General features: G+C 23.6%; 2 protein-coding genes across 2 annotated transcripts; one reads left to right on the forward strand and one right to left on the reverse strand.

The window, feature by feature from the left end:
- Window positions 1-953: 953 nt before the first annotated feature.
- Window positions 954-17,835, forward strand: LOC132931703 (E3 ubiquitin-protein ligase AMFR-like). Its single transcript, XM_060997645.1, has 8 exons — window positions 954-1,517; window positions 9,414-9,671; window positions 13,460-13,621; window positions 13,701-14,008; window positions 15,844-16,121; window positions 16,380-16,486; window positions 16,547-16,752; window positions 16,893-17,835. The coding sequence occupies exons 1-8, from the start codon at window positions 1,275-1,277 to the stop codon at window positions 17,068-17,070; spliced, it is 1,740 nt and encodes a 579-aa protein (XP_060853628.1). The 5' UTR covers window positions 954-1,274; the 3' UTR covers window positions 17,071-17,835.
- A 1,232-nt stretch (window positions 17,836-19,067) lies between these two features.
- Window positions 19,068-20,358, reverse strand: LOC132931704 (dolichyl-diphosphooligosaccharide--protein glycosyltransferase subunit DAD1). Its single transcript, XM_060997646.1, has 2 exons — window positions 19,961-20,358; window positions 19,068-19,305 (listed from the first exon to the last, which is right to left on the reverse strand). The coding sequence occupies exons 1-2, from the start codon at window positions 20,166-20,168 to the stop codon at window positions 19,175-19,177; spliced, it is 339 nt and encodes a 112-aa protein (XP_060853629.1). The 5' UTR covers window positions 20,169-20,358; the 3' UTR covers window positions 19,068-19,174.
- Between the last annotated feature and the right edge of the window lie 1,056 nt (window positions 20,359-21,414).

The following is a 21,414-nucleotide window of genomic DNA, read 5'->3' on the forward strand; positions in this document are numbered from 1 at the left end:
AGTCTAAGTTACAATAGTTACGGTAATACCTAACAGCTAACACCATTGATTTTAAAATCAATGCTAATAGCTTATACAGTTATACCTACCTATATACTATAACCGTGTATTCCTTAAATTCGAACAAATATTACTTTACCATATTGTTAGAATGTTTGGTGTTCAAAATACAGTAAGTGACAAGTGTGTAATACCTAAACCTAACTACCTTTAGAAATTGGCCAGATATTATATTTTTAATACATATATGGTTATATTTTGAAATCGTCTAGCTATAACACGTAACTAAACGAAATAATATAAAGTAAGTACCCATTAATACATTTTTTTGTTATTTTAGGTTTTAGGACTTTAGGTACGAGGTTCTTATGTATAATTATAAACCAAATGCTGACTGTTTAGAATCCTAAAAAATGTAGTATAGAACTCGTAGAAGACGATAATCGAAAATTAAATAATATCCATTAAAAATACATTAACCGTATGTAAATTTGGTAATGCCATGAGTAACTATATCTATAATAGTATAAATTATAATACTGTAATATGTATAATTAATTTTAAAAGAATTGTACCTTTATGTTTTGCAAACATTATTAAAACAGTTGGTTCCTGCATAGGGTGTTTTATATTTTGTATCGTTTACATCTTAATAGCATTTACCATTGTCCTGTAATCAATGACATTACGTTTTACAATGTGACGTAGATATAATTTGTTAATTGTGATAATACATTTTATGATTTGAATAAACATTAAATTTGCATTTTTAATGAAATAATAAAAATTAAATAGTTGACCAAGGTAATTCATTACGCCTTGAGTTAGATGTTTAAAATAACCGATAGAGGGAGCTACTAGCTCAAAACAAATCAAAGTGATAGTATGACGTCACGGATCACGTCACATTATTATCATGATGCTGTACTACTGAATTGTTACTACGAACTGTTTTATCAGCCAGTTTTATGTTCCCGTCCTGCGTGTTCGTTTTCTATGTTGTCGTTTTTGCGAATTATGACTTTTTTGTGATTAAATTTATCCATAAGTTGTTTTTGAACATAATTTATTATAATACTTACTATTTACGTATGTTAGTACGTGTATGATATAATTCTAGATTTAAGTGAAACTGTTAAAATACCTACTATGGTTATTAAACCATAATTTTATTTTTAATTATGTTCGGGACGTGAAGTAGATTCTAAACTCTGTTGTGCATCTATTAAAAAAATAAATTGACATATTTTACATATAGACAATCTAAAAAGAGTATGTCATTCATGATGGTTGACCGACTGCCTGTTCCCAAATTATCTACATATATTTCGGCTACTGTATTATCCATTTCTGCAGCTACCTATTATTCAGTTAAATACAGCTTTGATGCATCACATGAATCAAATTCTAATATCCAGGTTGATGAAGATCCAACAAAATCTGATCCAATGGATGTATATTATGAACAAATGCTTAACGTTTTGGCATTTATGTTACAAGATCCTTTATGCTTTTTGGTAAGTTGACATATTTAATTAATAATTTAAAAATATAAACTGATTTTTTAAATTTTATATCTAAGTTAAATTATTTAATAATTTAGATGTTATCTCTCTAGCTAATTGCACCTAATATATTATGTCTAGACTCTAGATAGAATTTTCAAAATTAAAATTAAAAAAATAATAAATTATTTTTACCAACATGTTAGTTATTATTTAATTAACTATTAACCATATCTACCCTACTTAATTTTAATGTAATGTAGTAATTATCTAGGTTAACCATTAGTTATTTAATTCTAACTTATTATACTTATCGAGTAATCTAATTAATTTCAATTCATTTTTATACTAACTTAAATTAATAAATATTTAATATATTACTTACTATAATATAAATATTATCCTCTAAATGAGATATTATGAATACATTTATTTATTTATAAGTAGAGAATGGCTTAATAATTATTGAAAATATTAAGATCTTTATCAAGGTATAATTGAATAATTTTAAAGAATATGGACTAATTAAATATTAATTTTTCTACATAACCTACCACCTTAGGCTATATTACATATTATCTTACATTATGTATAGGTTTTTTAGAATTCCAGCAATAATAATTTTTAATTCACGCATGATAAGTAGAAATTTAAAATATTGAACAAGTTTATTTGGTGTAAAAACCATCTAGTTAAAATTAGTTTTTATTTGTATTTACTATACTAAGGAATATTTAATTTAATTAATTTAATTAATCTACCTATCTATTAAAACATAAAATAGTTTAAATTTTCAAGGTAAAAATTGATTTATAAAAAATAAAGATGTTATCCTTTAAAATATTTGATTAATTTGCATTCCTGTCTTTAATTTTTAACATTAGTGCTTTTTCCATATTATTACATTATTTAATTCTAACAGTTTTGTACTAAAGTTTTGTATATCCTTTATCTGTATGACGTAATTAACACAATACATGCATCATAAATATAATTAAAATATATAAAAACAAAATAAATACATCATTGAATTTTAGTTTCTTATTTAATACCAAATTAATTTAATATGAATTTCAATAACTTATATTTCAAAACTATTTAGGATTCTTAAAAATATCACTGCACCGGTTTGTTTTCGTGGATTACATGGTTTGATTTATTTTTAACTTTGTTAAATTATTTTAAAACAAAATCTTTATAGCTTAATACTTTAGAGGTTTTTGAAAAATAGTTGATAAAAGTTACAAAAATAACGAAATCAAAAAATAAACTGTCCCATGAATTATACAGTTATGATATTAAATTATTAGTAAAACGAACTTATATCAAATTAATGGCGTCCTGATATATCCTTAGTTAAAACAAAACTTTTTTTTTTTAAATATATAGAGCAGTGGTTCCTCATCTTTTTAGTTGTACAGACCACAAATTTTGTAAAAAAAATTTTGAGGCCCATTAATGACTAATTGCACACCTATATACGTATTTATATAATAAAAATATATAATGATATTATTTTAAATATATACGTTAGTAATATTACTATTATAAAGTTCACGGCCCAGTTCCACGCTACCCACGGCCCATGGGTTAGGAACCGCTGATATAGAGTGTAACTTTATAGATTTGTTAAATAAAAAGGATATTTATTGTGATTTTTATTTCCTTGTTAAAAATACTCGATTATAAGATTGAGGAAATAAAGATATTTAGGTATTAAATTATATTTAAAAATAAATTATATGTTTTGAATATGTTTGTCTAACTTACTGGTTACTGGGTGACCTTAACTATTTTTGTTCCGTATCTAAATAACGAGTAATCGGCAATACATAATGTAACTAAGAAGGACAATAGAAAACAATCATCTCCCTTATTATAAATAAAACCATTAGAACCTCTTTTGACTTTTCTGTTATAATTTAAATATTTAAATATTTTTTGGGGGGGGGCTCTTTATAGAAGTACCATAGTTAGCTATATAATATTTTAATATTACATTGATATATTATACTATACATTATATTATAGTTATTGTAGGTATTTATTTATTTATAATTAATATATTTTAATATAAGTGGCAAACCCATTTTTAATATTTAATTTTATTAGTAAATGCTTTACAAATATTAGTTTAATTATTTATACGGGGTTATTTCTGAAAATAAATACCTGAATTTTTTTTAGGAATTATAGCATCCAGAGCGCATTTATTGTCTTTTATTTTCTATTTCTATTTCTACGAAATATATTATATTATTAATAATTATTAATATTATTATATTATCTTTTAGCTTTTATAACAAAGAGATAATTCTGATTATTAATCACTTTAAATGATTTTAAAATTGATTTAACCTTGAACTTTAAAAATAATATGATAATAACCTATGGTGTACCTATTAGGTCGTTAGTTATTGGTAATTTAGTTATACCTTTAGTTTACTTAAAAATTATTTTAATATCTACAAGTTTAATTTTTAGAAGAAACGGAAAGATTTCAACTTAATCTTTTATCAATAATCATATTAAATTATCGTATTTTTACTTATAATATATTGATTGACGAAGTAGTTGAAGGGAAGAGAGTTTTAGAAACTTGGTAATTAATAAGATATAAGAATATTACTTGGTGTTTTAGTATTTATTAAATTTATGAATTCATTTATTTGCTGTATGTTTTATAAGTTATTTTTTAGGTCGATTATATAATATTTAAAATTTTTATTACCGTAAAAATTATCATATCACATTTTAAAATCTGTGGCGAAGCGGTGAGTATTGTATAAAATGTTTTGATATTAAAAAAAAGAATTAAATCTTATTTTCTTAGAATTTTTAATTGTATATTTGGATATGTCTATAAAAAAATAAAAATCTATTTTATATGATAAAAATTATTTTTTATTTATTTATACTTATTGAATTAAACAATAATTTGGTAAATAACAAATCTACTATTATCTAAAAAAATAATAATAAACATTAAGGTGTGTTATATATTATCTATGTTTATTATTTGAGAAGAATATTATAATAGTTTCAAGTTATTACATCTAAAATAATGATACTTCTGTATTCAGTAAAATTTAATTTATTTCGTGACTTAGGTCAAGTTCCTAAGTCCATTTGTTATTCTCAACTACATGTTAATACATTTGTTACAACATAAAATGCTCAAATATACATAATTGTTTACCAAGGCTGTGTTAAAATATTGTATTGAAGTAAAAGTCTATAGTCATATTCTTACAAATTTAAAATATTAATAAATTGATAATTATAATTAATATATATTTTATAATATAACCAGAAATCGGAATTGTATATTATATAGTAATATGTAAGAACTAAGAAGAGTAAGTATAATGTTGTAATACACTAATGTCTAATACTGTATGTCACTACGAAGATTTAGTTTCGGCCCTCGCAAATATTGATTTTCTTTGTGTTTAACATTGAATCATTTAATAGTTAATATTGAATTAAATTATAGTTTGCGTTACTACAACCATTGATTATAAACACTAGTATTTACTATTTACTATTTATAATCGATGCTTCGACTCTATAGAAATATCCAGTCAGGTACACAACTCTAGCTATGGTATGTTTAGCAGTTTAACTGGTAGTCCCAATAGTAACATAATACCTTTATAACTATTTATAATGTCTAAAATAAAAAAAATTGAATAAAGAAACTCAAAAAAATATCTATATCAAGGTAAATAATATTAATTCATGGATTAATATACTTTTTTTTGTAACTGTGTATTATAGAAGAATGTTTATTGTTAAATATGTTTAGTATTATTTATTTTTTAATTATATTTTAGGTGTTCATAGAATGACGATTTATATAAATTAAAAAATAAAGGTACATTTAATTTTTTAGTTATAATACGCTAAAATAATAGATATACAATACACTAGTGACTAGTTTAATAACTATTTTTAAATAAATTAAGTGAAAAAACCTAAGTTACTTTTTATGTAAACTTAAATTAAAAATTTAAACATAAATCATTGTTGTTGGCCGTACTCTATAAATCTTTAGGTTTTTTATATCTAACAAATTTAAAAAAATGTTTATCTCAAAGACGAAATCATTGATTGTATGAAATTGAAATTATCAGCAGGACAACGAAGCATCTGGCACGTACAAAACTTTCGTTTAAATATATAATAATTTCAATATACAATTTGTTTGAAATTGAATGCAGATAATATCAGATAAAACACTAATGTATACATTAGTAGTGTTTCCCAACTTTTTTTACTCGCGGAACCTTTGCAGGAGCTTGAACGTCTTGTGGAACCCCCGTATAATTTTTGGGGCTATTCTATGTTAGAATCATAATTCAAATCAAAAATATTATTAATTTATACTTTCCCAAATTTCTTACGGAACCCTTGACATCGGCTGACGGAACCCTTAGGTCCCGCGGAACACCAGTTGGGAAACACTGCATTAGTATACCTATTGGTATTTATTGGATTCTTATAAGTTATAAATTATAAATATTACAATAAATACAATATAATTTATATAATTATGCAGTTACACAGTTACACAGTATGATGAAATTGTATTGCACTACCTGTAAGCATTTTTTTATAGCATTAATTATATTCAGTATTTTTATTCTTATTAAAAATGAATAAAATAATAAAAAATTATCTCTGGCTAGGTTAATATAAAGAAAGATAATCATAATTCATAACATTTTTGGTAAAGTAAAACATACTTACTATTTTTTCTTTTTTTAAATTTTGATACGTGATATGTCCTGGTTAAACCTGTAGTCAATTATTCATTTTTCTAGTGGTGATTGTTTTTATAATTATCTGTTTTCTAGTCGTAGAAGTGTTCTAAAAAATTCCAAGTACTTTTCCTTTAATCTATAGATCGTAAAGTTGTAATTTTAAAAATTATAATTATAGTTACTTAAAAATTCTTTTATGGAAATAGAATAAATATTATGTGTAATAACTAATTAAGTAATAAGTATACGTGTGTTGTAAATTAATTATACAATATTGGTCATTCTAATTATAACTAAAAATAAAACAAAATTCTTAACAATTTTCTTCAAATATCAAAATATATTTTATAAGTTTTTAAAGTTTGGCTTTTGATTTTAGTGAAAGTGAAATTAAATATTTAAAATTCATACATTTTAAATAAAAAAAATGTATAAAACAGATCGCAGGTGATAGAAATGGATATTGAAAACAATTATCGTTTCGGGTTATTTTTCGGAATAGGTTAGTCATGAGTCATGACTCTTAAGAATGACATGGCTATCCTACAGCGAATTATCAATGATTGTTGATTCATCGAAACTTGAAATCAAAGTGTTACTACACATAATTTATTATATTATCACATTATAACTAGTTGTTATTATTTAAACAACACAAAGCAATGGCATATTGACATGTGATCATTTCATAATAAATCAATATAGATATCATTCTATATTTTTCTTTTTATCTCTAAAAAGATTTTAATTTATTATGTTATTGACTTTTAAATTTTAATAATTAAATTATAAGTTATTACTTATTACCTACTTCGTATCATATGAGTTGGTTGATTCCCTTGTTAGATTTTGTATTGTTTTAACGTCTAATATTAATTTGAATAAACTGATTTGTTTAATTAATTATGATTATATTTCGGGGGTATGTTGTGCTTTTTTTTCATTTTTAGTTTAAAAATTGTATTAAATTGATTTCTCTATAACTTTATTATAGTTGTTATAAAGTAAAACATAGGTACACTAAGTATTCTATTCTATTAAAATGTATCAAATAATTAATTTATTAACAAATAATAATACATTTAAGCTTTAAAGCAATGATTTCCTATTTAGAAGCCCATAAAATACTTTTTTTATTACTGTGACAGTTTTTAGCGAGGTTTTTATATAGGTATTATATTAATTTGATAGTATTTATTCTTTAACTATACTAATAAGTAATAAGTAATAACTAGGTTTGATGAACTCAAATATGATTTTTTTTGTAAAGGAGAGAGGTACATAATTTTAACTGTTAAGGTCAACTAGACACTATTCGATAAAAAATAAATAAATTCCCTTGACATTATTAAACAATTAGTATGCGAAAATCAGACATTGGACAAAAAAAAAACGCGAGTAAAAGCAATTTTTTCATAATAACAAAATATCTTATTTTTAGTAATATAATTTGGATTTTATTTGAAATCAAGAGGACCAAGTAGCTCACACTAACCACACAAGATAGTGATGATGCATTATTAGTTTTAATTTTAGTACGATTGATAAAAACGAATTTTGCGGAACTTACGGAGCTTGGTTTTCAGTTTTCACCACGGCTATAGATATAGATAGCCGTGGTTTTCACAAAAATATTGTATTTAAACCTTAAACCTGTATGAATCCACCAGTAGTGTCATTTAGGAGTGAACGATCAAAGTATTTTTGAATATTTATTATTATTTATTTGTTCATTTGTTCATGTCATAAACTCATAACTATGTCTTATAAAATAAATATGAACATTAAATATTCATAAAAATAATTGTTAGTATTCATGTTGTTCATACGCAAATAATCTAGATCTAGATTGAATGTGTTTATTACTAAATTGTTATTTGTTGTTGTTGACCTAGAAAAGTTATTTTTATATTACTATTTTTGTAGTTCATTTATAAATATTTTTATTTTTATATCGTTTTGTTTGAACTTATTATGTAATATGTAAACGTTAATATAATATTATGGCATTGTGTGGCATAATTTAAATAAAAATAGGTATCCAATATAAATTTGTTTTTTTTTCATTTTGGATTCTGAGCATCTGAGCGAGGCAATGAATGTATAGTTTTTAATTGCCTTTCTCAGTTTTAAAATAAACTGTTTTTTCCCAGTTTATAATATTAATTAATAATTATCCCTCATAATAATTTATGGTTATTGTTGTTACAGTTCATTATCTTCACTGAAATAAAGTAATGACGCACTGATCAGAGAAATAACATAATAATATATAATATAATATTAATATTAACTCATCATTTGACATTTGACAAGATAAATTTCTGTTAATAACTGTTAGAATATATTATATCAGGGGTGGCCAACTTGCGGCTTGCGAGCTACATGTGGCTCTCGTCGTTGTCCGATGCGGATCGCGTCTTATTTATTTATTAAAATTTACTTATTATATTATTATAAATTTTAATTTTTTAGGTATTCATTTATAAAAAATATTAAATTAGATAAAAAGCATCCAAAAAAAATTTGGCTCCTTATATTATTGTATTTAATATTTATAGTATTTAACTATTTATATGTCTATTCATGTTGATTACTCCTGATATGTATTAAAGGTTCTGAGGTTGCACTGGCCGATAATTTGTAGCCCGGTCCGGCCCGGTAACCATTTGTTGTATTTAAGCCCGGCTTGACCCACTAATTTTTTTAAGTAAGCCCGGCTCGGATTGGTCAATTTTTTATGGTTTTTTATTTTTAATATATTATTTATTAACTAATAACTATAATTTACTTAACAACATGTTTATAATACAAACATTTAACGGCCACCCGGGCCGGGCCAATTCCGGACCAGTCCGGGCCAAGCCCGGCCCAATGCTGGTCTTTAGTATATACATCGATAAAAATTATTACATGTTTTATTTCATTTTCTCATCTGATGTAATTGAAAATATTGTATTTATTATTTATTGGGAGTTGTAAAAAAAAATTGAATTTCATTATAAATATTAAATAATTACTTTTTTAAAATTCGCAATTTTTTAAGATTAAAATGTTGGCGTTTCTTTTTTATTTATCGACAGTTACATGACATGTATGATGGTTGCTATTTATTAATTAATTTTTTTTAAATATTTTTCAGGTTCTTTGTAATGGTGCAATATGTAGCATAGTGATGATAGGCGCTGTTATACAGTCACTTGTTCTTGGTAACTTAAGACCAGTAGAACACGTACAATTTCGCGAACGTCTATGGAACTGGGTTATTTACAAGTTCATTTTTATGTTTATAATCCTTAAAGCTTATACATTGGATAAAGTAGCTCTTTGGCTATTTTGGTATTCTACCCTAGGATTTCTTCATTTGATGACCAGTTTGTGTAAGGATCGATTTGAATATGTAAGTATATTAAGTTATTATATCAATGCTTCATTATTTTATGTTATTTTTGAGACAAGTTGTCTTGGATAACATTTACGAGTCCGACATCCTTAAGAGTTAAATTTTACTAAAAAACTTTCCTGTGAACTCAGTGTTCAAAAAACCATCCACAATTTTTACTTTCGTAAGACAGCTTACATTAAACAATAATATGTAAAAACATATAAACCAGATCCTAGTTATTACAATATAAATTGTTTGTAAATAAGTAAATATTTTTGTTTCTATTTGAATTCGCTATTACAAAAAATATAAGACACCTGAGATACAACATCAGATTAATATCACATATTTTGTACTATAATCTATTTTCTCTTATACAGTTGTACATACTTATTCATAGTATATATTTTGTGTATAGTTGCTTATAAATACATAAATATTTATTTAAAAAGAAATTTATAATATTATTATTTATTTATAATTAATCTCATGATATAAGTTATATTTAAATAATATTTTAGTTGTCCTAATGTACATTATGACGTCAATTGTCAATACATATAAAAAGAAAGGAAAACATTGATTAATTTCACTTATTATTAATAATTAATAATTATTTTATCAGTATTTATACATAATTATTTATTATTTAGCTTGTAACTTATTTTTACTAGTTATTCATAAATTTTCCTATAGATCATATATATTTACTATATAATACTCATTTTTCTCAATCATAATACATTTTTATGAAATTCGATAGTATTTAATGTATATTTGACATAAAATATTATATATTTATATATATTATATTTAATCTCCTCCCCCCTCCATCACCTTACCTTGCATAGTTGCATAATTGCGTCACTTGATATGATCTATATTATACTATAAATTAATAGAAAAAAACACATTTTAGTGCATTCTACTTTAGAAAATATAGTAATGGAAAGCTATGAGTGTGAAGTTTTAATTCAACTTATATTAACACAGTAAAATTAGTAAATGGTTTTATCATTTAAAAATATTTCTTTTGATTGAACTAAGTACAATTAATTTCTTATTGATAGATCTTATATTGATAATTTTCATAGACTTATAGGATAATACATTAATATACAATACTCAAATGCTTGCGTGTAGTATGAGTGTGTCCAATTGTTTTCGTATGCATGCATTCAATCAGACTTGTACATTATGTACATTTTTTTGGCAATCATACTTGTCAATTATCAATAAAGTGATACAACATAAAATCTGATTAACCAAAAATAGATGAACAAATTTAAATTCTCCACTTTGTTTTTACAAGTTAATAAATATTAAATTTCATGAAATGTTCAGGTTTGTTTTTAGAAATGTGTCATTATTCATTACGTAAAAAAATTAATGTTTTCTTTAAAATACTTATTACCTAACCATATGAAAATCTGTAATATTTAATTTTAGTATAATTAAATAATTATATCAATTATCAATTAATTTATAATGGTATAAGTATAAAAATATAATACATATAATGTAATTATCATAGTGTGATAACAACATATTTATGTTTATTTTATCTGTATTCAGTTATTTGATTTAAAAAGTAAAATGTATTAGAAAATTTAAATCTTAAATAATTGCAATTATAACCTTTAAATAAATTACATATATATCGTTTATTTAAATAACTTTATAAATAGTTTTTTGATTAAATAATTTAATTGTAAAATATAAATCAATTTATACAAATATTTATTTGAATTTGATATTGAAACCATATACTTTGGTCCATATGAAAAAGATGTCTAGGTCTAACATGAAATATTGACTATTTTGTACCATATAACCTGTATAAGTTTTATGAATATACTTATAGTACATCATTGTTAAATGTTTTCTCTGCCATCCCATATAGAAAATTAATGTAATATAAAAAGGTGTATTACACTTTCACAGTTTTAACTTTCTTTGTAGAAATGATTAATGAGTGAAAAGTACAATACAATTTGGTATGCTCCCCCCCCAGGTTACTTCTGATATTTTAGTCATTATACTTGTTAGTAAATATTCGTTCAATTTTCTAACTAAATTAATATAATTATGATCAGTATTCTAAAATAGTTATTTAAACACTTGACTCTTAACTTATTTTTAAATGTTGATTTTTGTGTTACACCAATTTTATAATAATGAAAAATAAATATTCAATAAAAACAACTGAATTAGTATCAAACCTGTAAAATTGTAATGACAATGCAGTGGTTATATGAATTAGTTGATAAATATTTAACCAAAACTAATTAATAAATATATTTATAATGTTTATATTGTTTAAAATATAATTTTTTTCAAATATTTTACATTGTTATTAACTTTAATAAGTGATATATTTATATTTAGTAATTTTTATGTAAATTTATTACTATAAAAAGTTTAATGCTGTCTTACCTATCTGTCTTAACTATTAAACTTACTTATGATCTAAAAAAAATAATTTTAATTTTTAGTTTACTATTTCAGAATTACATTACATCACTTGGCATGAAATATTCTATACACAAAATTATGTAAGATTATATATTGGTATCACTGAGTTCAGAAATAAAATATTTCAACATAAAAATGATTTTATTTTTGAAATATAACAAAAATTCTTACATATTATGTACCTATTGAATTATATTTATATCTATATAAAGTTGTACTATGTAAACAGATTTTTAAAACAGTAAATTGTGTCTCTTGACAAATGATGATTTTGCACATAGGTATTTTATGTCAAGTGACAATAAGTTGAATAGTAATTATTTTAATGATACAAATTATAGTCATGATTATAATTTATGATATATTATTTTTATTTAATTTATCACAGTTTAAATTAAATTATAAAAATAATTTATAAGGTATATAAACTAGAACATATCTAAATTATTTTATTTAAAGTATTTCTTTTTTACTTTATAACTATAAGGTTAGTTTGGATATAGTCTATTATTTTTTAACAATTTTGATCATTGTGTAGTAAGAAACTTATATGCAGTGGCTTCTTTTTGGCTTCTTCATAATGTTTATTAATTAGTAACTTTTAGTTTTTATTAAAATAAAAAATAATATTATGAGATTGACTGATAATATTGACCTTTTATTTATAAACAATAATAATGTATTTTTTCAATTATATTACATTTGATATTTTAATATCTACTGATTCTCAATGTATATTTTATCTATAAGCACCTAGACATACATAGTAGTTGTTTATGCCATGTAATTATGATTTAATTATTTAAAATATGTAATTTGAAAATGTTTACATTTACTCATTTTTGTTATTTTCCTTAATTATATAAATGTTATCACCTAAAAATACTCTTACATCTTACAATAAACTTAATAAATTATTTTTTCTCATTTTTAAACAATCAATATTATTTTTGAATATAGCTCAGTAATTTCAAATTTAATAATTAAATATTACATTATATTCACCGTCTATTTATCTTATAAAAAATGAAATTTTAAATGCAAAAAGGTATTCAGTGATAAGGTTTGATATTTGTCAACTAAAGTTTTGAAATTAAAATAAATGTGTTTTATTATTTTTTTGACATATCTAATATATCAAAAAAGTACCAATAGTAAAGTGTTGATTATCCTCACGTCAATTATCCACACCACAACATTTTTTACAAATTTATTTTTTGTTAAATCTAATTTAATTTTTATTATTTGTTATGTTTGTTTTAACAGACATATATTATTAAAAACGATATTATTTTTTATCTACTATATATACCTTTTATTTTTTATAGATGTGGATGTCTATGGGTACTGGAACTAGAGTAAACTGGAAATATATTCATATGTCTGTACTTTTATCTATTGGATTTATATTTTCTTTGTTGCTGTTAAACTTTGCATACCTTGTTGGCCTTACTTTATCGAAACATATATTTGCTTTTATGGTCATCGAGGTAATCATATATTTGTCATTAACAAATATATATATTCTTTTTCACTATTATATTTCTTTTAAAATTATTAATTTTACAGTGTTTGATGTTGGCGGGAAGTATTGTCCATATATTTCTTCGACATTATATCCAACTTTTTCATCGTAATTCTATTAACCATACAACTAGTCCTGGTATATTGATATACTACGCCGAGTTAAGTTTGGATCTCGGTATACGTGTGATGGAGATCCTTCATTATTCTCATGCTATTATATGGACCAATTCATATCTTACAATGGCTGGTTTTGTAATATTTATGCATATGAGACAACTGATCAGTGATATTCAAAAACGACTACAAAAACATAAAAACTTTCTTTGGGTCCATTCTCATCTAGAAAAAAAGTAAGTTATAAACTAATAAAAATAAAATTAAGATGTGTCTATCAATCTCACATTTAAAAAACATAACTTATGTTATGTCAATGAAATTATAGATATTTTTATTTTTATAACGTTCACTATAATTTAATTCTGAAATAAAGATAATATTTAAAACTCAAATCTATAAATATTGTAATCTAGCTGTATTTTCATAAAAATAAATTTATAGCTATAAATTATTGTTTCATAAATATATAAAAATAGTACTACAGTAGTACATATCACATTTTTAATAATCCTTCATATTATTACTTATTCATGAATTTATGATGATAATCTAAATTAATTTTAATAGTAGTAAAATAATATTTCAAGTAATGGTATTTGTATTTATCAATGATATATTGATATGAATTTCTACTTTTATGTATCTCAAAATACTTCAAAAAATATTCTATTTCAGAATATGAAATTAAAAGTGTATGGATAAAAAAAACTTAAAAAATAATTTTTTTCATTTTGACTGAAAATTATGAAAAAATTTTTTTTTCAAAAATGTTTATAGATTTAAAAATTGTGACTAGTGGTAGGATTTCTATGCATTTGCATGTTTTTTTCCATAAGTCCAAATTGATTGGTTGTCAGTTATGTCCAAGATTTGGTTTATTCTTGATTAAATAATAAACATTTTTTTTTGTATATTTTGAACATTATGCATATAATTGCATATGTATACATTTTTGGGAATCTTGTTAATTTTAAATGGTATTTTATTTAATGAATATCTATAGTTATTGGTTTATTTGTTGAATATATACTACGTATCTAAACTAATACATTTGAAAATTTAAAAAAACATAATTTAATAATAGTATGTAATAATATTAACTATTATTTAAAAAAAAAATTGTTTTTGCATATTATTACATATTTTGGTAAATAAAATCCATATTTTACAATTTTTTATTGCATAGAAATCCTAGTCTTAATTATGACTGTTTGATAAAAGAATCACCCGGGATAGTTATTATATTATATTTATTTTTGTTAGGAGGCAATATTAAATTCTAATTAATAATATAAAATAATCTTGAATTATTCATCTTTTTGCTTTATTAACTTTAGTTTGTTAGCTAATATAGCATAAAAAATATATATTAATATATTTTAAGCAAAGAATAAAGTATTAAATACATAATATAGGTACAACAATATTTTATATTATACTACTTATACTTGCATAATTAATGTACAACTGCCCTACACAAACCCTAATAACCAAACTATATGTAGAGCATTAAATTCAAATCAACCTATGCATAATAAAATATTCACTTCAATATGAAATTTATTAGTTAAAACGAAATGGGAGGTAAGAGTTAGGAATATTATTGATCCACCAGTCACAATAGAAATAATTGATGAACATAAAGTTTAAATAAATAATGATTTAAGGTATTCCTATGAGGGAATCGTTTTAATATCTTAACCTAATTATTAGTTTTAAAAACCTGTGCATTTTAAATTAAATCATCATAACAATTTAAAGAATTCAAATTTGAAATGGATAAAATTTTCTAAATAATTAGTTGATACTGTACTACTGGGTTTTTAATTTCAAGTGGGGTATAAATACTGTAATACAATGATAGATTTTTTAAGGTGTTTCTTATATTAAATGATTTAAATTACAAATTTATTCACAACTTATCTATAGATTCAATACAATTTTATACATATAATATTCAACTTTCAATAACAACATCACTTTAAAAGTATATGCAATCATGTTCTAAGTTGTTCTAGTTTATTATTATTTATTGTGATAAATATTTCTTAATTATAAAATATTTTAGCTATCCTATGGCAACTGAGGAAGAATTAGATACAAATTCTGATAACTGTGCTATATGCTGGGAAAAAATGGATTCAGCAAGAAAATTGCCTTGTGGTCATCTATTTCATAATGGATGTTTACAATCCTGGATGGAACAAGAACCATCATGTCCAACATGCAGATTGTCATTAACATTAGGCCACAATCAAAATATGCCAATAAATTCAACAAATAATGGTGGTCAAGAGACGTTAGGTACCCATACTCATATTCCTCACCATTTTTTCCACTTCGATGGTAAGTTACAATTTTTTGAATTTTCAGAAGTAAAAAAAAATGTAGATACTTGGGTTTTTATTTAAATGTTTTAATAACAAATTTTAGATATATTTTGTAAATTGGAAACTATTACCAATTATGAATATATTTTAGAACTCAACCATGTAAATTTAATGTAATAATAATTACTAGTTAAAAAACTAATGATGATAAATTACAAAACATAAAACTGCTTATTAAAAAAATATTTATATTTGTTTAAATCTCTATTTAAAGGATCTAGGTATTTGTCATGGTTACCAAGTTTTTCTGTAGAAGTAACACATTCTCTAAGACCTACAAGTCAAATACACACTTCACAAATAGAAACAATGGCTCGACAGGTAAAATTTGTTTATAAATAAAATGTTTCATTAATATAATCCATTTGTTATATATTTTAGGTTCTACAATTGTTTCCACACTATACTATGCATTCAATTATTGAAGATTTATCAACTACTCGTTCTGTTGATTTAACTATTGATAACATATTAGAAGGCAGACTGGTAGCACCTCAACAGTTTGTTGAAGAGGAACCTGTTATTGTTGAAACTATACCAACTGTTAACAGTGTTGAACAATTTATCAATACACCTACTCCTGCTACGTAAATAATACTTGTTTATAGTATATATATATATATATCAAGGATATCATTAGCATAATTATCTTTGTGACTTATGTTATAAGTTATCTTTAGTTTTTATATGTATATATAGATTGAACTTATATTAATTTTTGTTTTAGCTTTAACACAAATACTAGTGAACCCATCATAGATGGACTTATGAGTATGGGCAGCCAGTTTTCTAAGTCACCCGATGAAAGAGAGAATATGCTGAGAGCTCGAAAACAAGCAATGATTATGAAGGCTAGACAGAGGTACATGAGCAAAGATGGAGAAACTTCATCAAAAACTGACTAATCATTGCATTGTAGTGGCACATACACGCTCGCACACATACACTCACACAAAAGAAAGCTAAGACTGTGATTAGAAACCCATTATTTGATTTTAATTTAAGGATATAATGTAATTTTTTGTATAAAATAATACACATAAGGTTCAGGATCCTAATGTCCAAAATAACTATTTGTCCAAGTAATTAAAATGCCCTCATAAATATGTTTAAAATAATAATAAAAATATAATAACATTAATAAATATTAGAAGAAAATCGATACCTAGACAAGAGAATATTGTTGTCGGCTATCCTACCTCTTGGAGTATATCCACTTTACTATTAACGTTTATGAGTTCTATATTTGGAAAATACTAGATCATCGTTGAATGTTTGAGTTTCATAAATATTTTCAGTATCCTATTATAAAAAGTGATACCTTAAATTATATATGTACCTTGAATTAAAAATTCCTATGTCAGTAGATATATATATTGTACAACTAACAAGACTTTAGAAGCTTTATTGGCCAGATTTATATTTGGGTTATTTTATTATTAATGTTTATTCATGCAGACATCTTTGCTTTTGGAATTTTGGCGTAGGTAAAGTTTTTCCATTAATTTATATATTTTTAACTTTAAACTAAATTTATAGCTAATTCCTAAATATTATCAAGTTTTGAAAATTAGCTTTCTGGCTCTGACTTTATGAATGTAATACGTCCCATATTTGACTATTCTTTTAGAATATTATTCTATACTTTTATTACTTCAATTGTGATTAAATATACACCTGAGATTATTTTACAATACAAATATTTTCAATGGGTTAATTTTTGTTGTTTAAATTTTGTTAAATTTATTATCATTGCATTTATCAATTAAAAATGGGAAAATTAAAATATTTATTGTAATAATGGATATAAAAATATTATAAAAAGATTGTAAAATTGCTCAGTGTAATTTATAGTTTCAAAAAAAATGTTGTTATTATGACAATTAATTTAATGGGCCAATTATATATGTATAGAGTTTGGAAGTAAACTGTTTACAACTGTTACACTTTTGACTTAATCATTACAATTTCAAGTTTAAGATTGAGTGATTTAAATTATACAATTTAATAGTTACTGTTATCAATAATTAGGCTTTGGTCTTACACAATTATATAATATATATTTATACATTGTTGTAAAGTATTTTGTATTGAATTTAATTGTTTTTTATAAGTGGAGTATTTGTCACAATACTTAAAAGATACAATAGTAAACTAGATTTGATATTTAAATTAAGGTATATTTTAAATATATAGATTGACAAGCATCACAAATATATAGACAACCTATTTATATTGGGAAAAATATATTTTGACTGTTGAAAATTTCACAGAATTAATAGAAAAAATAAACATAATCTATTCTCATATTAAATTTATTTTTGAATATAATATTCATTAACAACTTTGAGAAAGAAGCCCGAGATTATAATAAATTTAGTTTCACAAGAAAACAATATTGTGATGACATATACTTTTTTAGAACATGTATTAAGTTAACACTTCTCAAATAATTTTTCTGTTACATGGTATAAATATATGAGCCTTTTTTCTTATTAATACATTTATAATATATATATAATATATTTATTTTTATTGATTATTTGTAATTAAATTGAAGGTATTATTTATATAAAGCCAAGAACTGTCATGTAAATTAATGTAATGTATATTTAAAACATATATTTTTTGTGATAAACATTGTTAGAAGACTTTTGCACTTCTTATCACCTCTACATTTTAATAAAATTATTTAATGTACTTAAGTAATTGTATTGACAGAATTGTGTTAATATTCAAATCCTAGTCAAATTATAAGTCCTATAACATAAGTTTAAATAGTTTAATTATTAGATTAGTATAGATTTTAATATATAATATATTATTAAAAGTTAAAAAAAAAGTAAAAATGATATTAAAATTATTATTTTTGATGAAGAATAAATAAATAAATAAATATGTGTATGAGTATAAATTTTATTTATTTAATCCTTTATTTACACAAAATATTTTTAGAAAAAAAAAATGGAGCAATAAAATATATTTTAAATTTTAACTTTAATGTTGAATTTAACCTATGAAGTTTACAATAGTTAAGTGAAGCACAATATGTGCAAAAATAAAATCAGCAAATCCACGTTCTGGACTTATATCACTGAATTGTGCTTTGTTTTGTGGATTTGCTTGTAATCGTAAACATACTGAAACAAAAAAAAATTAAAAGAATTATTAAAGATATTATATATGAGTATATGATACATGGCCGGTATTAATATGTTGATATGCAGTAACCAGTAACATATTTTGTATTATATCTTGCTTTAAAGGTTATAGCCTTAAACACTTAAAAATTGTATCGGGTATTTACAACTGCATTGGTTATAACATACAAATTACCAATTTTACAAATGGCAATGGGCACATGCAGTTCAAACCACACAACCGTGGTCATTTGAGTTTGCATGTAAAATTGATGGCAGCATAAAACATGTTAAAATAATATTTAATTCAATAAACATCAAGATTTTGTTAAAATATTTAAATAATATTTTAAAGACGTAATCATAGGTTTATTAGTCAATGCTATATCATACTACAATAATTTTAAAACTTTTTTAATGTAAGATAGTTGAAACTCTTTCTTTCAACAAAGAATTATTAGTTATTTAACAAGCCAAGGTACACCAAATGTTAATTAGATAATGTTTAATGTCTGAAAATAATTGATCAATAGATGAAACATGTATTATAAAATTGTGATTGTTCAATTATAACCACAGTATATTAAAAATGAAAATAATAGTAAAAAATAAACAATATTCATGAAGGTAAGAGGAATTACTACTAAGCACTTACCACCAAGTACAAAACAACTAACTGATGAAATAAAACCACTGAGAAACGAGTTGAATGGAAATGTGCCTACTAAACAACAGTAAGCGAACTGTACAATTCCAGTCAACATTATGTACAACAAATAAGCATCGATTATCTTAAGTTTTTTGGATGTTGTTTTCGTGTAATCTTCATAAAACTTTGAAACGATTCCCAAGATTTTAGCCATTTTTAGAAACTGTTAGATTTTTTAATAATATAATTGTGATCAGTGGACGAGTAGACCAGCCGACAGTTAGAAACAATAATTAATGATTAATAATTAACATTTAATATTAAACAACAAAACAAACACCGTAAAACACTGAACAGATATTCCAATGTGTATGATTACTATGATTATGAGTACTGTACCACTATCATCTACGTGGTCGAAGAGTTATCACCAAGTAATCGGAGTAATCAAAAACGAGTACGTGTTATCAACAACAATTTCGCCGGTTCATGGACGAAATACAGACAATGTATTATAATTTATTCACGTCGACTGGAAACCGCAAACTGCGCGATCTAATGTTCTAATAAATAATAATCACACGTATCTGAGAATAAGAACGAAACGCCTATTTTAGCGACAAGATAGCCTCCCTAGCCCCCAATTATATTATATATTTTGTTTTTTCGACGTCATGGTTAATGGTAATTCTACTAATTCTGGTTTTTTATTCCTACACTATAAAAAAAAAATAGGTAACTCTGCCATTCACCAGTTCGCGTATGCGATTTTACAGTTAGTCACAAATTGAGTGTAAAGAACTAAACGTATATTAGGCACCTACCTACTAACCTACCTGTGTAATATTGATTATAGAATAGTCTATTCTATAATCAATGGTAATATTAAAGGTCATCACTTCAATGATAGGCCCTTATGCGAAAGACAATAAGTTATGTAAGAACAAAATAATGAATAAAAAGGCAACTGAGCATCAACTACGCGTTGTCATGTCAATAACGACATCGATTTAATACAATAACCGACGTTGAAATTGTTGAATCACACGAATCCACGTATTATACTCAATAGTTTATAACTATAGACGATTTTTAGAATAGTCTTCTAGTCGATGATGAGTCATAATATAATATACTGTATGATGCGCAGTTAGGTTCTTCGTTATACTGGCACCGGAAAAGTGTACCATACCAAACTTAAAGCACTCTTATTTTTTTTTATAACACTCACAGCTGAGTGCTGACTGGCTGATGATTTCAAAATGTTACATGTAATAAGTAATAACCACAGACTTGGTTGCAATTAAAATTTACAATTATGCGACAATTTTTTTTATTTTCACTATATTTTATCGATTTAAATTGAATAATAGAATCTATTAAGTAGGTACCTAATATACAATACCTAAACTTCCTTAACAACCATAATAGGCATTAACTATATTAAGTAATTGTTATTA

This window comes from Rhopalosiphum padi, chromosome 1 (genome assembly GCF_020882245.1).
Source record: "Rhopalosiphum padi isolate XX-2018 chromosome 1, ASM2088224v1, whole genome shotgun sequence".
Taxonomy (NCBI): Eukaryota; Metazoa; Arthropoda; class Insecta; order Hemiptera; family Aphididae; genus Rhopalosiphum; species Rhopalosiphum padi.

Bases quoted from the DNA above. Each gene is read 5' to 3' on its own strand.
- LOC132931703 (XM_060997645.1), top strand. From the start codon at position 1,275: ATGTCATTCATGATGGTTGACCGACTGCCTGTTCCCAAATTATCTACA. The intron at 13,622-13,700 runs GTAATCATATAT...TTAATTTTACAG, and splicing joins TTGCTTTTATGGTCATCGAG to TGTTTGATGTTGGCGGGAAG. The intron at 16,487-16,546 runs GTAAAATTTGTT...TATATATTTTAG, and splicing joins TAGAAACAATGGCTCGACAG to GTTCTACAATTGTTTCCACA.
- LOC132931704 (XM_060997646.1), bottom strand. From the start codon at position 20,168: ATGGCTAAAATCTTGGGAATCGTTTCAAAGTTTTATGAAGATTACACG. The intron at 19,306-19,960 runs GTAAGTGCTTAG...TTTTTGTTTCAG, and splicing joins TAGTTGTTTTGTACTTGGTG to TATGTTTACGATTACAAGCA.